The sequence below is a fragment of the Metarhizium brunneum genome, chromosome 4 (assembly GCF_013426205.1).
Source record: "Metarhizium brunneum chromosome 4, complete sequence".
NCBI classification, from domain to species: Eukaryota; Fungi; Ascomycota; class Sordariomycetes; order Hypocreales; family Clavicipitaceae; genus Metarhizium; species Metarhizium brunneum.
In genome coordinates, this window is record NC_089425.1 from 64,768 (window position 1) to 89,375 (window position 24,608).

The 24,608-nt window shown below is 53.0% G+C and overlaps 9 protein-coding genes and 1 non-coding gene across 10 annotated transcripts; 6 read left to right on the top strand and 4 right to left on the bottom strand.

Annotated features, from left to right (window-relative positions):
- Positions 1-766: 766 nt before the first annotated feature.
- Positions 767-1,381, top strand: G6M90_00g066930 (uncharacterized protein; the record flags this gene model as incomplete). Its single annotated transcript, XM_014684073.1, has 1 exon — positions 767-1,381. The coding sequence occupies one exon, from the start codon at positions 767-769 to the stop codon at positions 1,379-1,381; it is 615 nt and encodes a 204-aa protein (XP_014539559.1).
- Positions 1,382-1,911: 530 nt separating this feature from the next.
- Positions 1,912-3,924, bottom strand: plcN_2 (Non-hemolytic phospholipase C; the record flags this gene model as incomplete). The annotated part of the gene is made up of 3 exons (XM_014684074.1): positions 1,912-3,309; positions 3,370-3,734; positions 3,807-3,924. 3 exons carry the CDS (start codon positions 3,922-3,924, stop codon positions 1,912-1,914), a joined length of 1,881 nt encoding a protein of 626 aa, XP_014539560.1.
- Positions 3,925-5,508: 1,584 nt separating this feature from the next.
- alaXL (Alanyl-tRNA editing protein AlaX-L) lies at positions 5,509-6,366 on the top strand (the record flags this gene model as incomplete). Its single annotated transcript, XM_014684075.1, has 1 exon — positions 5,509-6,366. One exon carries the CDS (start codon positions 5,509-5,511, stop codon positions 6,364-6,366), a length of 858 nt encoding a protein of 285 aa, XP_014539561.1.
- A 230-nt stretch (positions 6,367-6,596) lies between these two features.
- Positions 6,597-7,986, bottom strand: PON2_1 (Serum paraoxonase/arylesterase 2; the record flags this gene model as incomplete). The annotated part of the gene is made up of 2 exons (XM_014684076.1): positions 6,597-7,577; positions 7,648-7,986. The coding sequence occupies 2 exons, from the start codon at positions 7,984-7,986 to the stop codon at positions 6,597-6,599; spliced, it is 1,320 nt and encodes a 439-aa protein (XP_014539562.1).
- Positions 7,987-8,891: 905 nt separating this feature from the next.
- On the top strand, positions 8,892-9,371 carry G6M90_00g066970 (uncharacterized protein; the record flags this gene model as incomplete). The annotated part of the gene is made up of 1 exon (XM_014684077.1): positions 8,892-9,371. The coding sequence occupies one exon, from the start codon at positions 8,892-8,894 to the stop codon at positions 9,369-9,371; it is 480 nt and encodes a 159-aa protein (XP_014539563.1).
- Positions 9,372-13,205: 3,834 nt separating this feature from the next.
- Positions 13,206-15,272, top strand: cwf19 (Pre-mRNA-splicing factor cwf19; the record flags this gene model as incomplete). The annotated part of the gene is made up of 1 exon (XM_014684078.1): positions 13,206-15,272. The coding sequence occupies one exon, from the start codon at positions 13,206-13,208 to the stop codon at positions 15,270-15,272; it is 2,067 nt and encodes a 688-aa protein (XP_014539564.1).
- Positions 15,273-15,556: 284 nt separating this feature from the next.
- Positions 15,557-15,640, top strand: G6M90_tRNA00000089. Its single transcript has one exon. It is a non-coding gene; the product is annotated as a tRNA-Ile (tRNA).
- A 1,066-nt stretch (positions 15,641-16,706) lies between these two features.
- Positions 16,707-18,294, bottom strand: G6M90_00g066990 (uncharacterized protein; the record flags this gene model as incomplete). The annotated part of the gene is made up of 3 exons (XM_014684079.2): positions 16,707-17,927; positions 18,008-18,138; positions 18,204-18,294. The coding sequence occupies 3 exons, from the start codon at positions 18,292-18,294 to the stop codon at positions 16,707-16,709; spliced, it is 1,443 nt and encodes a 480-aa protein (XP_014539565.2).
- Positions 18,295-19,121: 827 nt separating this feature from the next.
- Positions 19,122-21,905, bottom strand: G6M90_00g067000 (uncharacterized protein; the record flags this gene model as incomplete). Its single annotated transcript, XM_014684080.1, has 2 exons — positions 19,122-20,092; positions 20,153-21,905. 2 exons carry the CDS (start codon positions 21,903-21,905, stop codon positions 19,122-19,124), a joined length of 2,724 nt encoding a protein of 907 aa, XP_014539566.1.
- Positions 21,906-23,401: 1,496 nt separating this feature from the next.
- On the top strand, positions 23,402-24,397 carry G6M90_00g067010 (uncharacterized protein; the record flags this gene model as incomplete). Its single annotated transcript, XM_014684081.1, has 1 exon — positions 23,402-24,397. The coding sequence occupies one exon, from the start codon at positions 23,402-23,404 to the stop codon at positions 24,395-24,397; it is 996 nt and encodes a 331-aa protein (XP_014539567.1).
- Positions 24,398-24,608: the final 211 nt, after the last annotated feature.

The window sequence follows — 24,608 nt, forward strand, 5'->3', positions numbered from 1 at the left end:
TAGTATTGACATGTCAAGTTATAAGTGAAAGTTTGGCCCCGGTCAATAAATCAATTGATGGCTTTCGCCTTGACCAGGTGCCCCAAGGTGCAAACATTTGAAGTCGAGATGACAACCCGCAAAGTGGCGTTGGTCTGTGCGAGCCCGGCACCCAAAGTGGGGCGTGGCAAACCGCACTAGGAACAGCCCACAGCAAACATGGAAATAATTTCCTCTTTAGACTTTGACCGCGCTCGCCACAATCCCAAGTCGTCGATTCACATCCTATCTGAGACGAGTTGGATGAGTGCAACGCATTTCCATTTGGCGTTACTTTTTCTCTGCCAAGGCCTCGTCATAGTACACCAAAGACCAAAGAGTCAAGACCATCAAAAATCACCTCGCCGTCGCAGTTGAGACACGCCACCACGCAGGCCAATGACATACCGGCTCCATTGTCAACGAGTGAGTCATCTGGCCATTCTTTTACCTACTACGCTCAGCTTAGCTTGTACATATGTGCATGTAAGCATGAAATTAAAAGCCGGCTAGCAAACCTACTGCCAAACCAAAAACTCCGTCCTTTTGATCATTTGAACCTAGGCATTTTCTGTGAAAGCGGCCACCCTCCCATAGCTCAAGGTACCAAGCTTGGTCACGCGGACCTGCTTAGTAGTCGCCCACATCTTTTACCATAATTACCTGCGTATTTATAATGCTTCTTATCACACTTTGAATCACCTTCCGATATCTTTCTGTGTCTGCGTCCACGATTGCCACAAACAAGATGGACATCAGTCAATCAATCGAACGAAGCCACGATGACGACGGTCCAGTCGGCATTACTTTGTGGCAATCGCCAGAGGATGGTGAGCCAAATCTTGACTGTCATGATTCGGACCCGAACCTCTCTGTCACCTGCGACAATATCCCATTTGGCGACTGTTGCGCGGGCGAAGAGAACGAGCTATTCGATAGTGCCGAAAGCGACCAAGCCGAGGGCATGACCAGCTTCGATCTCTATGCCGGGAGTGGCGATGATCCTTGCCGCCAGATTATTACCAGCAGCAGCTCGAGAGATAAGCCCTGTCTGGCCGGCAGCTCTGCGGGGATGAGCATAACCGGTGCTGCCCTGGAGGTCCCTGAAGATAAAAGTATTGGCGATATTCCAGGGCCCGCGGAGAATAGCGAGGTAGTGGTACCCAAAAAACGAGTATGGCGGGCAAGCCTCTATGGATATCGCGACGCAAACCGTAACATGTACTACATTCCTGTTAAATCCCCGCTTGGGGACGAGTATCGGAAGCTGGCGACGCGGCGGGAGAAGATGGAGTTTATGGCTAAACATGGCATGTCTAGGGAGGATGTTAGGGAAGCAAAACGACAACTGGCACAGGAATAATGCCGTCATGTGTGGGAAACGGCGGGTTCTGACAAGATGCCTTGGGGTCAATGGGGGTTCTCTGGCTCAACGACCATCTGGGGAGTGGAAGCACCCGACATGTCGGCAAAGTTTTTTCCATTCTTCCATGTACCTTGTCCGTGGTTCTGATTCACGGCCAACATGTCTCACGGGCTTACCCGCTAGCTTACGCCATAGAGCCACTTGGATAAAGTTGGAATATCAACAAGCTCCGCTGCAATTCTGAATAATTTGGTTACCTTTATTCTGTGCCATCATGTACATGACCCCTGGATCATCATACGAGCCATCCCAGAGATAGAGACTAGCCGTGATGCTCTTAAAATAAAGGTGAATGCTACCATATATACAACTATCAGGCACATCTCGAAACATGTCAACTTTTGTAATTGGGAACACGCCTCATGACGATGCAGTCCCCGCCAGCAAGCTCCATGCCAACACATGGCCATATACCGTGCTCTGTACCTGATTACTTGAGGAGTGGCATTTTTGCTCCGGCCCAATATTTAGTAGCTGACGCTGAAAATTTTCCAGTACTTGGCATCGCCAGAGAAGTCAAGCTCGGCCCCATCACCAGACAGGTACTTGCCTCCATCCCGCTGCTTCCAGCTATATCCCTTGCTAGCGGTGAATTGGACCGTAAACGCTTCAGCGTTCTTGGCGTCGGCGCAGAGGCTCCCGTCCTTGCAAAGATACTGCTCGTCGCTCGCACTCTGCAACGTGAAAACATCGCCTCCGATTTGCTCGGCATGGGCAATCCATCTGTTGGCAATGTCGTCGTGGTTTGGGGTGCTTTTGGTGACGGTTGCGCTCGTAGCAGTCTTGCTCCCCGCGTTGGTCAATGAGTGCCCATTCGTTTCCAGCACCAGGTAGCGTCCCTCGGTGAGCTTGCCACGGATTGGCTTGAAGCCGTGCTCGACCATGGTGGTGAGATCATCGATGACGCCATCTCCGGTGTAGGGAACGGGAGGTCGGGTGGCTGGAAACCTGGACTGACAGTATGAAGATCCATCGTATTGGCCTTTGAAATTGACATGTGGCTTAGGAGCGGTTGGAAGACTGGGAATGCTGTAGTCTGGGTTTTGGAAATCAAAGGCACTAGTTAAATCGGCCATGTTGTCGCGGCGCCAGGGAACCATTTCTCTGGTTTGGACGTTTTTGCCCTTGGCAGCCTGCCACTTTTCGATAAACAGAATTTGTGAGTTGTGATCCGAGTGCTCCGTGTAGACGCCCCCATTGCGAGTCCATGGGGAAATAATGTAAAATGGAAGTCTAAAGCCAGGGCCGGCAAAAGTATGCCCAACCTTGCCCTGCGGGTCGTTGAGCCACTCTCCCGGTGTCCCGTCGGGCGAATGATGGGGATTCACATGGTCAAACCAGCCCCCGGTTTCGTCGTATGAAATTATTAAAGCAGTCTTGTTGTACTTGGGCGAGTTGAGAACGGCCCGAGTGATGGTGTCTTGCAGCCAGGCGCCGTCGTGTGGAGAGTAGGGCGGATGCTCAGATAGTTGCATGGGGCCTACAATCCACGATATTTCGGGCAGAGTTCCTTTGGCAGCCTGGTCGTAGAATGAGTCAAGAGAAGAACCTTTGAGGCCGTGGTCATACAGGGCAGAGCCCTTGGTGGACCGTCTGAACTGATCAAACCAAGCATATGGGTTGTCGTCAAAGTTATCGGCGTCCTGAAACACATTCCAAGACACCCCCGCATCCTGATAGTATTCAGCAACAGTCTTCCACTTGAGCGGAAAGCAATTGACACCACCGCTTTCGCACCCAGGGGTCTCGTTGTTATCAATATATGGATTACCGCCTTGATCAGGCTTCTGCGGCGAACCAGGGACATTGATGGAGCCTGAAACCCAGCTGACACGATTTGGGTTGGTGGAAGCAACGACGGATTCCTATCATTGTCAATATTGAGGCCACCTGCGGCAAGCAAACAATGGAGCAGAGGTGTCTACCTGGTACATGTCTCCAATCACCCAGTTTTCAGCCAAGGCCCACTGAGTAGGAAGGTCTTGCTTCTTATAAAATCCGATGCTCCAGGGAGTGTTGTTCATGGCCCAGTGGTCGTTTGAACCAAAGTTCCAGGCGGCGTGGTTTTCAAACCAACCATTGCTGCCAGCAGTCATGCACTGCGTTGCCTCGGACCAGTTCCCGCCGAGGTAGTTGAGGTACCACGGGGTGACATGGTCCGTCTTGGTGGTTTGCTGCCGAGTAGTGAGCTGCTTCCAAACGGGCACGCCGTTGTTTGTTTGAAGATTTGCGTCACTAAATCCACGAACACCAGCCATGGTGCCAAAGTAGTGATCAAACGCGCGGTTTTCTACCAAGTCCGGTGAGTCAATGTCAACTCAATGAATAACACAAGCATACCAAAGTTCAAAGACGTGATTACCTTGCATGAAGAGGACGACATGGTCGATGTCCGCCAAGCCGGCAGCGTTGACATTTCCAGCAAGGGAGCTACAAAGCACCAAGATTGGCGCAAGGCCAGCGAATCGTAGTCCAGCCATTTCTCATGGGGGGTGACTTTGCAAGAACAGAAACCTATCCAGCCATGGTTCGGGGGGAAATCAGGTGAAACATGGGGAACCTAGAATTTATAGAACAGAGCTAGCATGAGCAACGGGAAAGCATCGCTTGGCGTAGAACGAGTCCGTCTATTATGCATAAGCGCTGTATGCACGACGGCTAGCTTGAATTAGTCAAGTCCCTGATAGGCCACACCCCTTGGTGTGTTGTAGACATGAAAAAAAAGAAATGTACGTGTATTTGTCTTTTAAAAATATGGGTGGTAATACGACGCATACAGCTCCCCAATACATGGACTCTGCACAAGACCACGTTGTCTCAACAATGCCATCCATTTCGACAGTTTTCGACATGATTTGTATCCCCGCGACCCACGTCCACGGACCATTCAAACGGCAGTCAAGACCAATAATGGTCGGTGCCGCGGCCACGAGGGTGGATTCGCAGAGGGCATGTCTGATGCAAGGAGACTTGCATCCCCTGCCATGTCGTGCATAAATGAAGCCAGGATTCGCTAGCCGACGAGTTTGCTCATCAGAAAAAGGCACCTCGGTGTCCATTCTCATCTAGTTATTGATAACTTGTGTAGCAGTCTAACCAGGTTCCCGTCAACTTTCGGCAGTTGCACAGCCGATTCGGCCAATGGAATCACGGATGCCGGCCACATGACGATTAGCTTCCTCGAACAAGATGTTCTGTGGAGCCATTGGAGATGGAAGACGGGACTAAATAATGTACATGTAGTAGTACTGGGAAATCACGGGCCAAGCTGCACTACACTGCTCTGTCCTTGGCATGTGAGCAAAAATCCCGTTTCTGCCGTGTTGGAAGACGCGCTGTACAACAATGGAAACAATTGGCACGACCGAGATGGACCACGTGGCTGTACTTTTTTTCCATTTGATCCGTCGAATGCTACCCCACGAATGGGAGACGGGAACAGGGAACCGTGTCGTATTTTTTCAGTCATGGTCATTTATGCTGTTAAACAGCCAATATGAATATGGCTGTGGTCGACTTCAAAGAGTCTTTCACCTATACCCCGAAACGCCACCCGACGGGAAGTCTTAGGGTCAGGAAAAATTGGCCCAATAAGAAGAGGTTCTGATCGATTGGCCAAGCCACCGTCGTTACCGAGATATCGACCTGTTCAAGCATCAAGCACGCGACACCCGCCAATCAACCGCACCAAGACGGAATGGACTCGACTCGACATGTTTTCCTGGGCATTGTCGGCACTATGCCAAAGAGTTTTTTGTTTTATTTCTCTTTCTATTTTTATTTTTTATTTTTTATTTTTCCTGGCAGCCACCGCAGCAAAGGCTATGCACCATGGCGACAGTTTTAGACAAGTCCAAGACAAGTCAATCGGGCAAAGAGAGACATTTGCCGCTGCACACACTTCGGGAAACTGACTTCCGCCCTTCGATGACACCAAGGGCGTAGAACCAACGGCCCCACACCCTCGGGCCTCGGCCAGAGATTTCTAGAACAATTCGTCATGACTAGAAAAGCCCTCCAACATCAATTCATGGCCGATTCTCTTGATGCCATAGTAACCGAAAATGACAGTACCCGGCAAGACAAAACATGTATATCAGTACGACGGGAAGCTCACGGAGCTCGCGACAAAGGTGCACTCGGTCCGGTCCTTTGCGAGTTTGGAGGACGCCAATCGACTTCTCTTCAAGAATGGCGCCGACGACGACTTTGTCATGGTAACCAGCGAGACCATATTTCACCCTCAGGGCGGCGGACAGCCCTCCGACGAGGGTTTCATCACCTGGAGCCCCAGCGGCACCACGGCAGCCGACGCACCGCCAGACCACACCTCGTCCTTCCACGTCAAGGCCGTCCGCATCGACGCCGTCCACGGCTCGCAAGTGCTGCACCTCGGCTCGTTTCCAACGCCCGCCGCAGCCTCCCAAGTCCAGCCCGGCGACCAAGTGACGCAGGTCCTGGACGTGGAAAAGCGCCTCCTGCACTCGCGCCTCCACACGGCCGGCCACGTCTTGGGCTCCGCCGTGCGCAGTCTGCTCGAGACGGAAATCCCCGGCTTCGACGAGCTCAAGGCCTCGCACTTCCCCGACAGCGCGGGCTGCGAGTTCAAGGGCGCCATAGAGGGAAAGTGGAAGGCGCCGATCCAGAGGCGCGTCGACGAATACCTGGCGCGGTCGATGCCCGTCGAGGTTGAGTTTTGGACCGAGCGCGACTTTTGCAGAGAGGGCCTGGCGCGGCTGATTCCCGATCGGCGCCTGCTGCCCCCCGGCGAGGACAAGTTCCGCGTTGTGCGCATCGTCGGCGCCGACGTCTATCCCTGCGGGGGGACACACGTCGACACGACGGACTTGTGTGGCGAGACTACGGTCAAGAAGATTGCCAGGAGTAAGGGCACGAGCCGGGTGAGCTACACGGTGGCATGAGCCCTGGGCTGTGAACATGAGCGTGTAATAGAAGGACATCAAGGCTATAGACGCGGCGAGAGGGTAAGGAAAGAAATAAAAATCCCATTCATGTCTCGTATCTACGACGCCGCAGCGTCTAACAGTGAGTGTGTAGTTCCTCTACATTCCTTGAACAGTTTTGACCCAAAAATATCATACTTGATAGGCGTTGCAATGAAGGAGTCCAGATGTCCCTTCATGACCCCCCTTCACAAAGCCACCTTGGCCGCGACCACGTTTGTTGAAATGAAGCCCGTCACAAATAACCAAGCCTTGCGCTCGCCCTTCTCTTTCGCCGGATCAATGGCAACGAGAACGGCAGCGCTCGCCGTCCGGATGCGCGTCGAGTCGTCCTCGAACAGAAGCCGGTTCACCCACGACTCCTCGTTGCCGGCCGTCTCGTCACGAGAAGGCGTAGCCTTCCACACTATGGCGCCGTCCGTGCCCCGAGGATTGTGTTGGTTCTTCGCCAAGTCGACGGCTCTTGGCAGACCAGCGACGACGAGGCCGCTCGCATCGTACGTCGAGTTGGCATACGGGTCACGGAACCAGCTGGGATTGTCCAGGGTGGAATCGAAGGCGACAGACTGCCGGATGGCAATCCTGGGCGATTCCCCGTCGCTCTTGGGTGAGACGACGTCGGCAATGTGCAGCCTGCCGCTGGCGCAGCTGACGACCAGAACCTCGGACGGCGTCCGGCCGTGGCCCAGGCCGTTGTTGTTGTGGACGCCGTCGAGCGCGACCGAGGCCTTGACCTCGACGTCGCTGTCACGGAAGGAGCCGTCGGTGAGCTCGGTGAACTCGACGAAGATTGTGTTGGACCACTTGGCGCCAAAGTAGAGCGTCTCGATCTCGCGCTTGATGCCGTCTCGGTAGAAGTGGTCGTTTGTGACGAAAAACGAGGTTGGCGACACGGCGACAATGTCGTTGGGCGTGGTGATGAGCGGGTGCCACACGGAGCGGACGTGCTCGACGGAATCGCTGCCAATGTCGTAGTAGAAGACTTCGACGATGGAGCGCGCCTTGGGTTCGCTGGCGTCTTCGGCGAAGGCGGGATTCGGCAGATGGTTGACGGCGAAGAGGTAGACGGCCTTGCCCTTGGGCTTGTCGGGATCGTCGATGACGTCAATGCCATGCGTCACAAACGGCCCGTTGAAGTTGGTGAACTTGAGCTTCTTTGCCTTCATTGTCTGCGCGGACGAGCGTCAATACAACACGTATAGTCGCCGTGACCAAGCTCGGGAGAGGGTGTATACTGACACTGGGATCAATGACCTCGATGCTGCCCTGGGCCTTGAGGCCCACGTTGGGGTCGTCGAAGTGGCCCAGGGCGGGAAACCAGGCATACCGGGTGGCCTCGACGCCTTCGCAGGCAGTAAAGATGAGACGGCTGGGCTCGTGGTAGTGAAGGTCCTCGCAGTGGACGGTGTCGGGGATGGTGTGGAAGTCGTTGGCGTTTGCGACGACGGTGCTGCTTTGCTTGCGTCCGAAGCCGAGCACGACCTTGGCGCGCGGCAGCTCGGCGGTATAAAGGAAGGCCGCAAAGATGGCCAGGATTAGAATTGCTCCCGAGGAAGCCAAAGACGGTCCGCCTGCCATGGTAGCTGTGATCAAAGTGAGATGGTGCAACTACTGCCTGGTTAGTTGCTCGGTCGCGGGTTGCGCACCCAACTCGACATCCGACATCAATCCATAAATATCCGCGTCCCTACCCCGGAGCTAGAGAGACCGGTGCGGGGTTCAAACGTTGGCGGTTCCACCAGACTAGACGGCGTTTGAAGGATAATCCGAGGCTAAAGTTAAAGCTGGCACCTGGGAGCTCTTGGTTCAATGTTGCCAACGGGTCAACTGGTACTCGGTGGACGGTATGACGTTGGCGTTTTCTCCTCTATATTTCACGGCAAGGACGTGTCTTAAAAGTGGGGAACATTGCATCGCTTTGAGGCACCGTTTTCAGTCACGACAAGTGTTTATGAAAGCGGCTCTGCTGGCATTCATGGTTTAAAGGTAAACCGGCGCTCTAGGCCCTGCGACGCGCCACTCTAGAGGCAAAATAATGACCGCATTTGCGGCTGCCTTGTCGCGATGCTATTCGCTGTCGGTTGAGCTTCGACTTTAATCCAGTAAGCCGATAGATAGCCGCCTTATTAAACATACTTGAGTAGTATAAAGACACCCTCTTCTGATATATGCCAGATGGCATTGTACTCGTCAGTCTACTCCGTATTTTGTGCTGTCAGGCAACAGGTTACGCTGTGCTTTTAGGTCAAAAGGGATTGACGCGGACACGTGATGGCCCGTGTTCACTGATTTCTACGAGACAACGCATGTGCATCACGCAACATTCGCCAAGAAACATCTCGACACAAACGCTGCAAAACCCGCGCGACGCATCACGTACAATGAATACACCGCCCCCTGGGTTTCCTCTGCCCTAGTTGGACGTAAACGAACTCGATAATAGACTCCGACAGCTCACCCCTGAGATCAACTTCCCAACGGAGATGGCACAATCCAACAAATGGGCAGCCGAGCTGGCAGCTTACAATCTCGATGCCGCATTCGTTTATGGCGCGCGCCACACTATATCTGACAAAGATTACTGGCAAGTAGAGGCTTTAAATTTGCTGGAAGCCTACCTACGACAATCGCAAAAGGACAGACCTGAGGCGGAACGATGGCGGAACATCTGTGTCGGCGTGGAAGCTCTCCTAAAACGACAAGACATTGACACTGACGAACACCGACAATCTATTGATAACGACGGCTATTGGGCAGTAGAAGCAGATTGCCTTCAGTCGCACACTGCCCGTCTGGAGAGCGAGCTTCTGGATGGACCTCTGGAGCTGGGGAACACAAAAGCAACATCAGGAACGATAAACTCGTCAGCCCTGGCTCTGAAACCGGGCAAGGGCTCCAGCGCAGACGCCAGCGTTGGCAGCACACTACTGGAAACCAGCACGGCCAAACCTTGCGTCCCGTGACAGGGCGGGTGGTTTAACGCCGCCGTGGTGGTTTAAGCGGCAAAGCCCGCCAATCCTGACTGTGCACAGGTTGTCTGGTTTCTGAAGAGCCAATCCTAGTTCCCCGGGTGGCTGGATCGAGCGATTCGGACGACTGCGACTTCTCATTAACCAGAAGCAACATGTCCGGTATCAGTACGCACTACTTCTGAATTGCATTAACCCTATGGGTCGGTGCGTAAGAATAACCGTGTTGTCGAGAAATTCAGTGTGCATACGGGATGATAATGGCAAGCAGCTAGAACTGGCAACGTCGCAGTATGCAAATATAAAGTCGACAGTCACTGTTGATACGGGTGTTCTAGCCATAATGGTCTGGCCTCCAAAACTCACTGACCAAGGGAAACGGCTCTACAATGAACACGTGAAGTTGTTTCGAAAAGACTTGATGAGTGCACAACCGCTAAATCCGGCTTCCCATACGGCCGTTTCGCCTGAGTGGTGCGGTGTACAAGAGCGCGCGACCAAGAAAAATGACTGTGAAGAGGAGCAAAGAGGCGGAACCAGTGAAGACGTGCAACAGGCATATCCACGCCTCGTACATGTTGCAAACTTCTAAGGGGGTGTTCGAGCTGTTCCTCGACAACAACGCCGACAAAATACAAGATTATGTGGATGAACTGGCAGCATGCTCTGCCACTCTACATATTCGCGGAAGCGGGACGTTACGACGCGCACTTCCCTGAACAACTGTTTGCTCGTGATGCTTTGATGAATTGAGTTGACGACTCAGAATAATTTTCTGAAACGCCTATTCCATATGCTATTTGGCGGAGGTGTTTCCCTCTTGCAGAGCGGTTGCTAGACCAAGGGTGCGAATCCGCATGTAGAGGTAGCTGTCGACGGTTCACGAATGCGCAACGTTTCCATAACCAAGGGACGACGCCTTCAGGCACGCCGACACCGATGCCATCCGAATCAAGACCCAAGCGGGACGGAAACAATCCTGGCAAGACGGTTTGATGCTCTGGTTTTGGTCCCGTGATCGTGGCCCTTGTGTAACAGGCCATTTCCGTGACAATATGGCATCTAGTAATTTACTCCAAACAAAGAAGAGCTTCGGCACTATTCGCTGCATTTATTGCTTGCGTCGTGGCTATAATTGTATGGGTAAGCAACGTCGGTCGGTCATGGCCGTCTCGATACAGTCGCGCTATATTGTTTGTTCATAGTACTTGACTGTATAGCACATCGGTAGCCTATATTATTGGTGGCAGTATTTCACCGTTGCCCTTCTCTTTGAACCGGTCTTTGGATAATCCACCTTTGATATATTCCGCCTTTACTATAGCAAATGGCTAAATAGCCCCAACCTTGACGCTTGTCAAGTACCCAGTCTATAGAATATAATCCCTCTTGAAACCAGACTATCCCGAAGGAGGCAGGGGGACTTTATTCCTTCTCGAAACCAGAGGGAGCCTTGTCCATGACGAAATTGGTGGGAGGGAGGGCGGCATCATCGAATGCGATGCCATCGGCATTGTTACACGAAAAAGGCCCAACAGATCGTGAAGCCCAACAAAGGGGCTTCACCGATACGGGACTTATTGGTTACACGGCTTGAACACGTGCCCGGGCGTTCCTTTCATGTGTATATAACGGACCTTTCCCTTCCTTCCTCTCAGCAACTCAGGCCCTTTGACATCCTGCGAGATTATTATTGAATTGAACCTTTACGTTCCGAGCCCTCATAACGAGCCCTTGTCACCGGTATCCTTGGGCTTCCCGCCACTACCACAGTTTTCCCAGCTCCCGACTATCCAAGTTCATCATGGGTATTCTTCTTATCGTCCATGCACTTTTCCAATTGACTAGCGCCATCGTCGACTGAGCATACGCGCTTGATGCCCTCGACACAACGACGAACCTCGAGCTTGCATGAGGACTCTGGTATACCAAATTTGCTTTCGCCTCCACAGAACTCGTCTTGCATGTCTCGAAAACGCGTGAATAGTTCGACTGAACCGACCCCCGGACAATCTCTTGTCGGTGGCGTCCAAACAGGTCCCGCGAGAGCGGCGGCAATAAAAGTAGAACCGAGAGTAATAGAGTACTTCATAGTCAGTAGGTAGTGTAAAAAGGCTTTTTTTTTTTTGGCTTTTAAAAGAAACCAAGTTGGCAGGATACGGCGTGATTCAAATGTCAATAACAAGATAGGGGCAAGGCTTGTTATTTATATACGGCGGCGTATTGTGTTGAGAGCTGCGTTTCCAAGGGTCACGTAATTGCACATGCATAAATCGAACTGACTAGCATGTTGCCCAGATTCATACCCTCAGACTATACTGGTACTATACTGGAGCATTCGATGCCTTGGAAGCGGTACACGACGCGTGTATACGGGCTGCGTTGTCGGAAGGCCTCTCATTTGAGCTGGCAGCAAGGCATAAACTTGTAAATATGAAACCATAGAGCTGGAGACTACTCCGTACTCCGTATACTGACTCGGATTAAAGTATTGAATGATTTAACTTGTGCGACCGGTGACGTTACTACACTGCTAGATGATGCACACAAGCATGACTCACGCTACGCCTAATAATCCAATATATTTGTTAATGCACTTATTATATGTGGCAATAGCGAGTCATTTATATATTATCAAAACTCAAATTCGCCAAGTATCATATTTTTATCAAGTTTTTGTATCATGCGCCATGTTATCATGAGATGTGTCAAGTTTACATGAGACGAGGCACCGTCACGGGCCGCCCTCGATGCATGTGCTGTACGGAGTACGGAGTAGAGGTAACCTTGAATATCAAGCAGCAAGCTGTACTTGTTATACATTATAACCGCTGCCTCATGCCTCCACCTAGGTCTTTTTATATTGCAGTTTGTACCCTGCCTCTTCAGTAGAGTTAAATTGTGTACCAGGACATATGCGGCCTCAAGGAGCCAAGTCATGCATCAGTAGCTTCACCCTCCTGGGCCCGGGAACACACCACAGGTTGCCAAATTGCTTTGCATGATGGCTGCACCGGGTGAAGCCGTACGACTGGCGTCGGCAATGGCGAGGACACAACCCGTGCGCTTGAACTTGATGCCCTTTATTCACCCCTGCACATGCGCATTTGGGGTTGAACTTGAGGGTTGCTACATTTTCCTGTCCTGGACGAACGGGATGTGAAAAGGGCTCAAGGGGGCTTGGAGCAAATAGCTCCATTCATCCAATAACAGTCTTTGGTATCAAAGGTCCTTGGTTTTCCTCAAGGCCTTGTTGGCCAAAGGCGTCTTTAAATACAAGAAGTTGGTGAGGGACTTTATGTGTAACCTTAAATATTGGGCCATGTCCGTGTGGCACCGGATATCTCTATAAACATGCCCTGGGGCCAGCCGCGCTTAGCAGGTTTCTTCACAACCACCCTATTAATAAGGCATCAGTTGGTCAAATAGATCATTAACGCATATCACACTTTCAGAGTTAACCTTGTAAGTTTCAGCAGGCTCCGGAATTCGCCCCTATCTAGGCGCTTGGTAAACCTGGTCACCTTTATCAGTAATTATTTTTTAACCAGATGGGCCATCTAGCTGTCACACTATATCATATAATACATTATATGGTATTCTACTACATTGTTGTACATGTAGAACTGGAAGACGTCTGGTCTGGTCTGCCGAGTCCGATGTCGTGATTCGTCTAGACTCTCTCTGGTGGCTCCACCGGCGGCAGACCAGGCTTCTGTCCATCTGCCCAAGTACTTGGAGCTCCCAGCTCAGCTTCTGGCGCAAACATCCTCGCATCAGGATATTCCCGCGCCGTCGCCAGTCCATGGTCCAGCCTAATTCTTCGCCATGGATGGCCTAGACGACTTTGAAAAATCTCTTGCCGCCGAACGGCTGGAGCGCGAAAAGGCAGAAAGGGCAGAACAGCATCGAGACCGCCATCAAGGCCATCGCAAACACCGACATCATCATCGACACAACGACCGCGACGATAAAGAAAGAGACGGAGAGCACAGCCATCACCGCCGTCGAGACCATGAAGATGACCACGGCCATAGGCACAAGAGAAGTCGACACTCTCACGACCAAGCCGATGACGCGCACCGGTCGAGACACAGGCACCATGGCCACGGAAGCAGGGAACGCCATTCGCAACGCCGGCCAGAGACGGGGCGGGAGTCATCGAGTAACGGGGGCTCGTCCGATGCTCCCGTGCGTGATGCATGGATGACGGCGCCATCGTCCATCGAGGTCGAGCATGTACACCGCGCAGAGAGAAGCAAGCCTCCATCGCCGCCTCCGCAGCAACCGAAGCGAATCATCCACTCTCGCGAACTCAATCAAACCATCCACCAACTAGACCAACAATCGTCACTGTCTGACATGCAGCAACCCACCGCCGAGAGAAAAGTCGACTACGTATTTGGCGACTCGGGCTCTTCATGGCGCTTAACAAAGCTGCGGGGGGTGTACACCACTGCCGAAGCAAGTGGACGGCCAGTCGAAGACGTGGCGATGGAGCGCTACGGCAGCTTACAAGACTTTGATGACGCGCGAGAAGAGAAGGAAGAAATGGAGCGGCGCAGGATCTACGGTGAAGGGTACAAGGAGAAGGAAAGGCCCATGGGAGACCTGTATCGAGCTCGAGAACACGACAAGTCGAGGGCACATGACGACTCTGCTGCCGCCGCGGAACCAGATTCAGGCACTGTCATACCCGAAGAACCGTCACGGAATGCAGCCATGGACCAAACATCTCTTAACCGCCTCCGCGCCCAGATGATGAAGGCCAAGCTGCGCCGGGCCCCCAACGCCGCACAGCTGGAGGAGGAATACAATCGCGCCGCAGCTCTCGGCCCCCGGCCCAATGCTCCCGAGGCCGTCGTCCTCGGCATAATGGACAACCGCCAGTTGGCCGGCACCAGAGGGGAGGTCAAGGCTGTCGACACCAAACGCGGCCGCGAGAGGGGTCTGGTGGAAGAAAACAACGACATGTCCATCGAGGACATGGTCAGGGAAGAACGCCGCACCAAGAACCAGCTAGGTGGCGAAGGACTGCGTCTCGCAGAACGCATTTCCAAGGACGCCAAGTACGACAACGACCTGGACTACATGGATGAGAATGCAGAAAAGCTCGCCAAACGTGTGCACAAGAGCGAGATCAACCTCAAGAACATGGCCGTCAACGAGTTCCAAAAGATGAACCGCATCCTGGAGAGCTGCCCCCTGTGCCACCACGAAGACAAGGGCCGCCCGCCCCTGGCACCCGTCATATCCCTCGGCACGCGCGTCTTTGTGACCCTCACCACGGAGCCCGAGATCAGTCCCGGCGGCGCCGTCATCGTGCCCATCACGCACCGCGGCAACCTTTTGGAATGCGACGACGACGAGTGGGAGGAGATTCGCAACTTCATGAAGAGCCTCACGCGCATGTACCACGACCAAGGGCGCGACGTCGTCTTTTACGAGAACGCCGCCGCGCCGCATCGCCACATGCACGCGGCCATGGTTGCCGTCCCCATTCCCTACCAAGAGGGCGCCACGGCGCCGGCATACTTCAAAGAGGCCTTTCTCTCCAGCGACGAGGAGTGGTCGCAGCACAAAAAGGTGATTGACACGGCGGCCAAGGCCCGTGACGGCATGGGCAGAATGGCCTTCAGGAGGAGCATCGCCAAGGAGATGCCCTACTTCCACGTCTGGTTCTCGCTGGACGGCGGGCTGGGGCACATTGTCGAGAATGCGGACCGCTGGCCCAGGGGCGATTTGTTTGCAAGGGAAGTCCTGGGCGGGATATGCGATGCCGAGCCGCACATTGTCAAGAAGCAGGGCCGGTGGGTGCGTGGTGATGCGCGTGTGGATGAGTGGAAAAGAGGCTGGAGGAAGTTTGACTGGACACGGGTCTTGGAGGAGCCGTGATGGTGTTTGCAGGCGGCGCATGTTTAATATTGTGTTTCAAAATAAAGAATTCACGGCAGGAAATGACTGGAATATCAGTTTTGTACAATACCGGTGATGATTGCAGCTGCTGAGAAGACCAGTTTTGCACTCCCGCCCGTGGACTGGCTGTTGGACAGTCCAGTGCAAGAAATAAAACGCACTCATTCGGTCAGTGACCAAATAAAAAAAAAGGAATAAAAAATCATAATAAATGAAAGCAGTTACAAAAAAGAAATGCTCGGAAAGCATCGTGGAACGATCTTTGCTCCCGGCAGGGCTTGAACCTGCGGCCTCCGCATCACTAACGTTTATTAGTACGAAGCTCTAACCAACTGAGCTACGGAAGCTTCCCGAAATGATTTGCTCCTGACGATGCTAATTCGCAACTTCAATAGCTAGCATGCGCGCCACTTCAAACCACCTTCACTGTGACTAGATAACAAATTCGATAATTCTCACTATGGCATGGGTTCAAGTCTTGATACGGCTTCTAGCCAAATTTTCGCCAGTTTCATACACCCCTTTCGCGATAATAGCCCAGTCACGCCCATAGACGCCAAGGACAAGAACAGCTCATGTACACCGACAGCACTGGCGGACATCGAGACAGCCTGCTGGGACACAAATTTTCGGTCAAGCTGCCGATAGAAAACACCCACTTTCCTGAGATGTATGCTGCATGCGGCAGCGGTACTCATTTGCTAGCATGTAAGGTGAGTTTAGCCTGTGGAATCATAGACGCTGGCCACATACGCCAGATGCGCTCATTACGGCGAGATAACGGGTCAGGCGTAATATATGCATGTTCATAACTTAGCTACCTACTGTGACATTACGTTCTCTTCTAGTCTTTTTTTCTCTTCCTTTTTCCCGCCGCGCTCATTCACTCCGAGCCAATTCCATCCACCCCAAGCTACAACGTCGACTATTTGCACCATAAAACAAGTGCGCCAGAATATCCACTGGCCGCCTGTAATCTAGTGATATAATTCCAAACCACCCATATATAATGAAACAGAAACTTCCTTCCTCCACGAAATACCAAGACGATCGGAAAAGGCAGGAAATGCGACGCAATATGCTGTGGCTGTTGACGCTTACTTCTGTCACGCAAGCGATGCGATTCGAAACCCAAGCAATTGGCCGCCGATAGGGGATAACATGTCAAAAAGAGCCATGTCCATAAGGTGACAGCGATGATATCTCAAGATTATATGTATGTTCAGGTACTCTGCCTCGGATTAATGCCTTGCCTATTATAAGATTTCACTGATCATATGCTGGAAGATAACGAACAGGATGCCATACCTGCATGACTGCCGCGCGTTGTGGCGTATCACAATGCATGTATAAAAACTCCTGATGGGGAAGTAATGGGCCTTCAGAGGCGCACACTGAAGCAGAAACGGCGCTTCATTTATACTTGTTTAACTTCACCTTCAGTAACATTAGTCGCAAGCGCTTGATGTTTCGCTCCTCGGCATCTATCATAAGCTCCATTCTGCTCTTCATTAGTTTTAGGGTCGGCTGTTTGAAACGAGTACCCCATATCGAACTGAGAGGCTGTCCCTGCGAGTTAGCAGGCCCTTCTTCAGGTGAAGAGGAGTCACTCCTGACGCCACTGTCCTCCTCGACACCCGATTGTGTGGCCTCCTCCGCAATATTGTCCCTCTGTCTACCCTCCTCTTGACAAGATCCTTGCGTCTGTGTATCCTCCTGGGCAGGTGTATTTCCGGAAGGTTCTGCCAAATTATTTAGAAGAACATCCCAGTACTCGTCTGTCAGTGTTCCGTAACTTCCCGGTTCCCCGACCGACCCCCAGAAGATATCTTCCAAGTCTGTATAGAGTTTGTCGAAGTAGCCGAAGGTTTCCTCAAAGTCTCTACAGCATTCTTTGAAGTCGTTGAAAAGTTCTCCAGAGTCTTCAAAGTATTCCTCAAAGTCCCCATAGCGGTTTTCAAAGTCTAGCTTAGACCGGCCTTTGGTTGGGTTCGTCCCCTTGTCGAGTTGTCGGATTGGTGCATCCTGGACATACTTTAGAACGCTTGGCACTAAGACCAGCAGCAGACCAAGAACCATGGCAACATTATACGCAACGAGGAAGACCAGAGAGCTGCATCCGTCTTGAGAAGAATCTGCTGTGTCAAAGTTGGGAGCTTCCTCATTCAAGGCCCAATGGGCCACTGTGTATACTCCAACCCCAAGAATAAATGCTCCCGAGGACCAAACCGATAACATAGTCGGGATTCTCATCATAAAGGCCGCATGAAACGATACATTCTTCCAACGCATGCTTTTCATCGGTTCCCTGGCCCTCACCACGCGGTCCGGGCAGTTCATGCCGTAAGTCGCTTCACCACCTTGTTCATGCTTGAGACTACGAGGCGAGTCTTGGCAGACCTGCCTGTCAACGTCTGTGGGGGTCCCCTGTTTGTTGGCGGGTGTGCCAAACCACTTCTTCACATCAGAGGGCTCCAAGAGGCTGTCCATATGCCGTCGTAAGGTAAACGCGAGGAAGACAGACAGTATGCCAGTCGTAAGGCTGAAGACGAGGGCTACCTGGGTCATCCAAGGTACGAGGAATAGATAGCGAAGCGACAATGCAAACAGGCACAATTGTACCACATCAAACGCCTGTGTTGCAGAATCGCTTGTCAGTCCTTGCAGAAGAATGAAAGAAACAACGACAGCAGAGGGGAACAAGAAACACATACGGGATTGAAATGTGTAGTACAGCGATTAGATATAAATTCCTTTAGCCTCATTGCCTTCTCTGCAGCTAGGGGGTCATCGACAGGAGGATCAAGTATGCCTCGCTGGATACAATCAAGCTCATTGCGAACGTCTGGGAAAATAAGAACCAGAAGTATGGCACGAAGCGGGCCATAGTCACGTTTAAATTCCAAGAACGTAGGGACCGCAGGGAAAGCCTTTCCAATATGACGAACCAGTGCAGAAGCCACGACGCTAGGATCACAATGCCGTAGGCAACACGGGCCATAATGATGGATTTCCACATGGTAGATGAACACAGTTCAAATGTGACAAATGGGGTCGCACGACGAAGCAGATGGTTGAGTTGCTGGGTGTTGAAGATGGAGGGTAAACTTTGGCGCGAGGATTAGACATTCTCCATGCTTCTATGCCCACTGGTCTGACCAGCTGACAACCAGCTGCCTTCCTTTTTTATCTTTTGTTTTTTTTTAAGAACACGGAGTGCCAGCTGACAGATCGTGCCTGCCGTAAGAAACGTTTAGCCTAGACGAATGGAGACAAATCCAGAATGGCATGGCACTTGTGCAAGAACAACGTGCAGTACAACATCTGTGCCGGAAAATATAATCAACGAATCCATCACAAACAGCTGTCCGCTGCCAATCATGCCAAGACTCGCCAAAAACTGCCGCTGACAACTGAGCTACGGCTCATCGATAAAGAGGCTTGAACCTTCTCCAGATAATCACACATGGTGTCCAAAACGTCAGCCGCGGCAAAAGTACACCCCAGTCGTCTCAATTACACCCCAAAGAAAATACAAAGGGCTCTATTTCTTGTCTTTTTTTACGCCAAGCAATGCCCAAGCTCATTAGATATATGTGTCCCTCTCTGCAACCCCATTATACATGGACCCCTCCAGTCTGCTAATTTATATTGATACAACGCACGCAAAGTAATACCGGGGTATCATAGTCGTGGTATTACTTTCCGCGCTTCCGTTCGATAAGCGATACCTGGTATCCAGTCACAAAATGAATGAAAATCGGATTCAGTCCGTCGTAGCGCTCATCGACCTCTGACGCAAGACCAGTGATGCAACATCTTGGCACCTTAGCGAACAATCGTCCCTCGCCGTCCTCTCTCGCGGTCTTTTCGTCCATCCGCGCCCGTCAACCGCATCCAATCGTCCCACTCTTTACTCATTTCCATCAAGACTGAGCCCATGACGGTTGCGCTGGCCATCAAGCCGTGTCCTTCGCCTTCCAAGACGCGCACTTCGCAGCGCCGCATCGTCTTGCCGAGCCATTTGACATTTTCGACGGGCACACGCGTGTCCCTGCTGCCGTGATGAATGACCACGGGCCGTGTGATGTCGACGTAGCGAAATCCAATCGTGTGTCTTCTCTCCAGACACACCAAAAGGTCAACGGCGGGATTGGCCCCCGTGGTGGCCAGCTCCCAAATAGCGTGAGTAAGGCGCGTGTCGTAGGTCATTTGCCGTTCCTTGTCCGTCATGATATCGAGCGTGGACTCGGCCATTACCGAGCCTCCACTCACGCCATGACCCCCAACGGGCTGAATTTGGTCCATGTGCTCGCTCATATTAGGAGAGTCAAACCCATTCTCCGCTTGCCCTCCTCCTGGCCTGTCCTTTCCTTGGGGGGTGCTGTTGAGGTTCTCCTCATCGTTGACTGGCATGCCATTGCGATTACCAGTGTTGCCATCTTTGCCGTGGGTATTCGACTTGCGTTTAGCGCGGCGTTGATTCTTGGGCAGAGAGCTCGTAATGGAACTACTTGTTGCCGTCATGAAGCTGCTGTTAGCCGCCTTCAGGAGAGGTGTTGGCAAAGCACGCAAAATCTTTTGCGATGTGGGGATAGCATTGGTCGGGGGCAGCGTTTGAGATGCACCAAACACATTCATCTGGGATGGGGGAATCCATGGCGCCAAGAGATGAATTCGTCCGCGGATATGCTGGGGCATTCGCAATGCCGTTGCAAGAGCATAAATTGCGCCTGCTGAATGAGCAAGGATCGAAAACTTGGTAATCTTTAGCGCCTGACAAATGGCATAAACGTCATCTGCGCCAGTCAGCAATTGAATCTTTGTTCTGTCACACGAGTGGTGGGTAGGATACGTACCAGGCCAGCTCAAAGGAGTGGTTGTCCCATCGGTATAGGGCTCGCTATCACCAACTCCGGGTCGGTCGGGTGTGATGAGGCGAAGTTTCAAAGTCAATGCCAGCTCATCGTAAAAGGCCGTGATATATCTTGTCAAGCCCATACCGACACAGCAAAAGACTGCTGATCCATTTGCATCGCCGACTTCTGAGAAGGAAATAACTCGACCTGTTTGAGGGTGTCGAATCTTTTGAGACAGACGTGGAGAACAGAGGTACGACTCAACAGCATCATCTACTGAGTCTGCGGATCCGGGCCGTTCATAGCCGGCAGGATAGGTCTGCTGCTGAGCCTGCTGCGCGGGTTCGGGCGAGGCAGCCGCACTGGTTCTAGATTCACTGCGAGGGCTAAGCGGGCCTGACAACGGCTTCAGACGCGAACTACTGCGCTTCATTTTCAGGGCCTCCTTCGGAGCAGGACTCAGCCGGCCAGATAATCGACTGCTGCTGCGTTCCGCGCTGTGGCTTTCCCGTCGTCTCTGCGCGACTGCGGAGAAGGGCGCAGCTCCCTCGTCATTGTAATTCACAGCGTCCATGTTAAAATCGGGGAGAGGCTGGGCAGCTCTTGATGCCGACGACGCGGGGGACGTCGGGCGTTCGTCTGGACCGAGCAAAAAAGACTTTGCTTGGGTGCCTGTCCCTGAGCCCGTACGAGTATGCTGCTGCGGCGGCGGTAAAGTACAGGCGACATGTTCTTCAGTCTCTGGTATGGCTACTGCAGCCGGTGTATCACTATCTCGTTTAGACCGACGCGCGCTCGTTCGTTTTTGATGGGTTCGTGACTTTCTTAGGCTCGAGTCTCGCGCAGGAATAGGCTGCGGGGTATCCAACTTGTTTGGCTCATTCAGACCCGGGCTGTCGCTATGAGAACCAGGCTCTTCGTTGATGACTGTTTCGGCGAGAAAGGGGTCTGGTCGAGCCCCGTTGTTGGTCATGGTGTTGTTGGGGGTCCCTCTGCCGGGTTCGCTTTGGCTACCGGACCTCCTTGGCAATCTTTTTCTTTCAAATTCTCTTTCACGGAGACGCTCCTTGGAGCTCATGTACATCAGGCCCTTTGTGCCCCGGCCGGTCTTTTTCCCCCAGCTGTCGTGCGATCGATGGTGTTTCAGCTCCGGGGTCGGCGCAGATCCACGTTCTACAGACAGGTTGCCTATGCTGTGGGCGTCGTCATTCTTGGAGGTAGCAGAGGCCGGGGAGGATGGACGCGAGGCTACGCTGTTGCCGCGAATGAATGAACGAAGACCAGATCCGCTCTCGCGGCTGGTACTCCGGGTCGAAGGGCTCTTGGGGCCTGTCAATGGCGAGTATCCGCTGGTCGGCTTCGAGGTACGAATAATAGGGGCACTCGCTGCCAGGTTGTCGAGTGACGAGGGGTCTTGGGTAGGTTCGTCAGGCTCGGAGCGAGTATAGGCACCGTAATCGACGCCAAAGCTGCCAGAGCTGGGGCTGGCGGGACTCGTGGGCAAGGCGAAGTTGATGGCGGCCGGATGCGATTCAAAGTGGCTGCTGGTGGGTTGTGAAATGGCGCCGAGGCTGGTGATGAGGTTGGAGATGACCTCGGGAGAGGCCGGAGGGATGACTGGGCGCGGGGTGCGCTGGGGCGAGTGTCGGCGAGAGTTGCGAGAAGGGCGAGGCTGTAGATGGCGGGCTTCTCTCTGAGAGACGTGGAAATGGTGGCGGGTTGGGATAGGGGGCACGTTGTCGTTGAGATCCATTGTCCGGTCGGTTGACTTTGGCCGGGAGCCACAACTAGACAGATCAAAGGGGTGGATATGCAAGGCGTCTCAGGAGAAACGCCTTTGCCGGGTGTCAACAGCCGGGCTTGGTGCCCCGTGTTTGCCAGCGGTGGAAGATGTCAGGTGTCGGCGGTACTGAGCACGGAGGATGGAGTCGTAGGGAGGAGGAGGATGCTTTGTTCCCCCATTGTGCATTGTGCGGTAATGTCTGGTCCCCCTTGCTCGCCCCCTGGTGTTCCCTTGCATCCGTCTGGGTCGACGGTCAATTGGTCAATGGCCGAGAGGCCAACGGCCCAGTGAGGCGGTGGGCGTTTTCTGCAGCACAGAGGACATGTAGGGAGTACCGAGTGCAACCTCCGCTCCTGGAGTCTACCGTCTGTGCTAGGCTCTAGCTCCAACGTACGCCGCCAGGCGATTAAAGATGGATGGAAGTAAAAACGGCGCTCAACAAGTCCTCAAAGGCGGATCCACGGGAGGCTCCAGCGCGGGTCGAGTCCACCATGTCCTGGGCCGAGTAGGGTCGCGTCCTCCGCGTCTCGGTACCAAAGTGTGCAAGTGTGGATGCATGTGTGCTTCTGGAGTCAAGTTGGTCTTGGGTCTGGTCAGATCGCCCTAGGACAATTTCAATTTGCCCATGCCCAGGATAGGCAACGGTGCTCCGCCCTGCCTTTAAAACTTGGGTCGCCGGTGGATTGATTCTCTGTCCTCTCAATCTCCGCGCGCTGGAGTCTGGTTGCAATCGATGGGTGGGCTGGGGCGAGTACGGTCTGGTCATGCCATCAATGCCAAAGCCGCACCAAACATGGAGGCAAAAACCCCCAGGCGAAACATTCGAGCACAGCACTGAAAGTAATTGCTCCGTACATGCGCCCCAGGTCGGCAGTGAGGTTTCACAGAGATTGGCCCGATGGATCCAGATCCAATTGCAATACTACTACTGCTTGTCCGTGCAGTCTACGGAGTACATAGTACGGAGTAGTACTACATATTTCCTCCTCCAACCAACAGGTGCTTCATGACACACCTTGCTGCAGCCCCCACGTACCCAAGTGGCAGCATCTGGCATACCCAGCTCCGTCAAATCTCGTGGATTCATGGACAAGGCCCCGTCACACTCTCTGCAAGGCGACATGAAGGTGCTCGCTGCTGCAACGTCATGATGCCAAAAGCGGCTCAAATGGAGCAACAGGAAGGAGCGCCCAGCCAAAGGTTCTGCGCCACACTTCCCCAGATGCCAAAATCCTGTTTGCCGCGGCTCAACCCTCCGCCAAAGCCGCATATGAAGTGGCTGCGTCACCGGCGCCTAGTATCCAAGGCTCAACTCAACCTCAATCTTCCAAAGTCCTGCGCACCCCGTGCAAGACACGCTGCCTTTACCTTCTATTCTCTTCTTTTTTTCCTGAATTTTTTATGCCTCTTCACTGGGCGTCAATCAAGTCATACAACGCGCGCCCTAGCGTGCAACCATCGCCGTCATGTTGGACCTGCTCCTCTCCATCCCCATCCTCTCCTATGTCTTCTTTCCCACCACGGGGGCGTCGATATCCACGTCCGTGAATCTTATATTTTTTTACATGACGTGGACCAGCCTTGTATTCTCTCACCCAGCTCTCGAACTACATTTATCCGGCGTCCTCGTCATCCGCGTCATCTTCTGGCTCATCCCCTCACTCGTCTTCCTCCTACTCGACGTCAGCGTGCCCAGTCTCGCCGAGGGCTTCAAGCACGGCGGGCGCAGCTCTTTGCCCACCCGGGATGCGCGCAAGCTGGCAAAGATGCTGGGGCTGGCCCTGTTCAACGTCCTTGTTTGTCTGGCCTTTGAGGCCGCCATCAGCATGGGATACACGCTGCTCTTCAAGCGCCACGTGTTCAAGATGAGCACGACGCTGCCGCTCCCTTGGACCGTCTTCAAGCACTGCGCCTTTATACTGACCTCGCGCGAGCTTGTCAGCTTTTACGTCCACCGATACGCGCTGCACGGTTCGTCCTGGCTAGCAAAGAAGCACGTGGCATATGCCCACGCCGGCGCCGGCGCACCATTCAGTTTGCAAGTCTTTGTCGATTATCCCGTGGCGACTCTGCTGCACCGATCGCTGCCGGTGTTCCTCCCCTGCATGCTGATCCGCACCCATCTGCTCACGTACTTCCTGGTCCTCATCATCACGTCCATTGAAGAGACGCTGGCCATGTCCGGGTACACAATCATTCCGGGCATCGTCATGAGCGGCATCACGCAGCGGACAGCAATCCACTACGCAAACATGGGGACGTCCAATTTTGGCTCCTACGGCGTCATGGACTGGGCGCACGGCACGAACCAGGGGCGCGAGGTCCTGGAAGATGTACGAAAAGAGGCAGACAAGCATCACGCTCAGGAGAAATCGGCAGACAAGGTGGACGAAGGAACCAAGGCCGTACAGGATGGTGTGGACTCGCTGAAGAAACGGCTACGATCTGTGAGCGATAAGTGACACGAAAAATGGTGGACGGATAACCTGGGGAAACGAAGGGGGATTGGGTGGTACTTTTTGGCTACGAGTAATGTAACAAAACAGAAAATGTGTAATGACGTGCTAGATACCCAGTCACAGTTTTTGCATAATGCAATCACCATACCTGAATCAACATGTCGTGTGGCCAATATCTATCATTGTGATGTCGCCACCCAACGCCGGGGGCAAA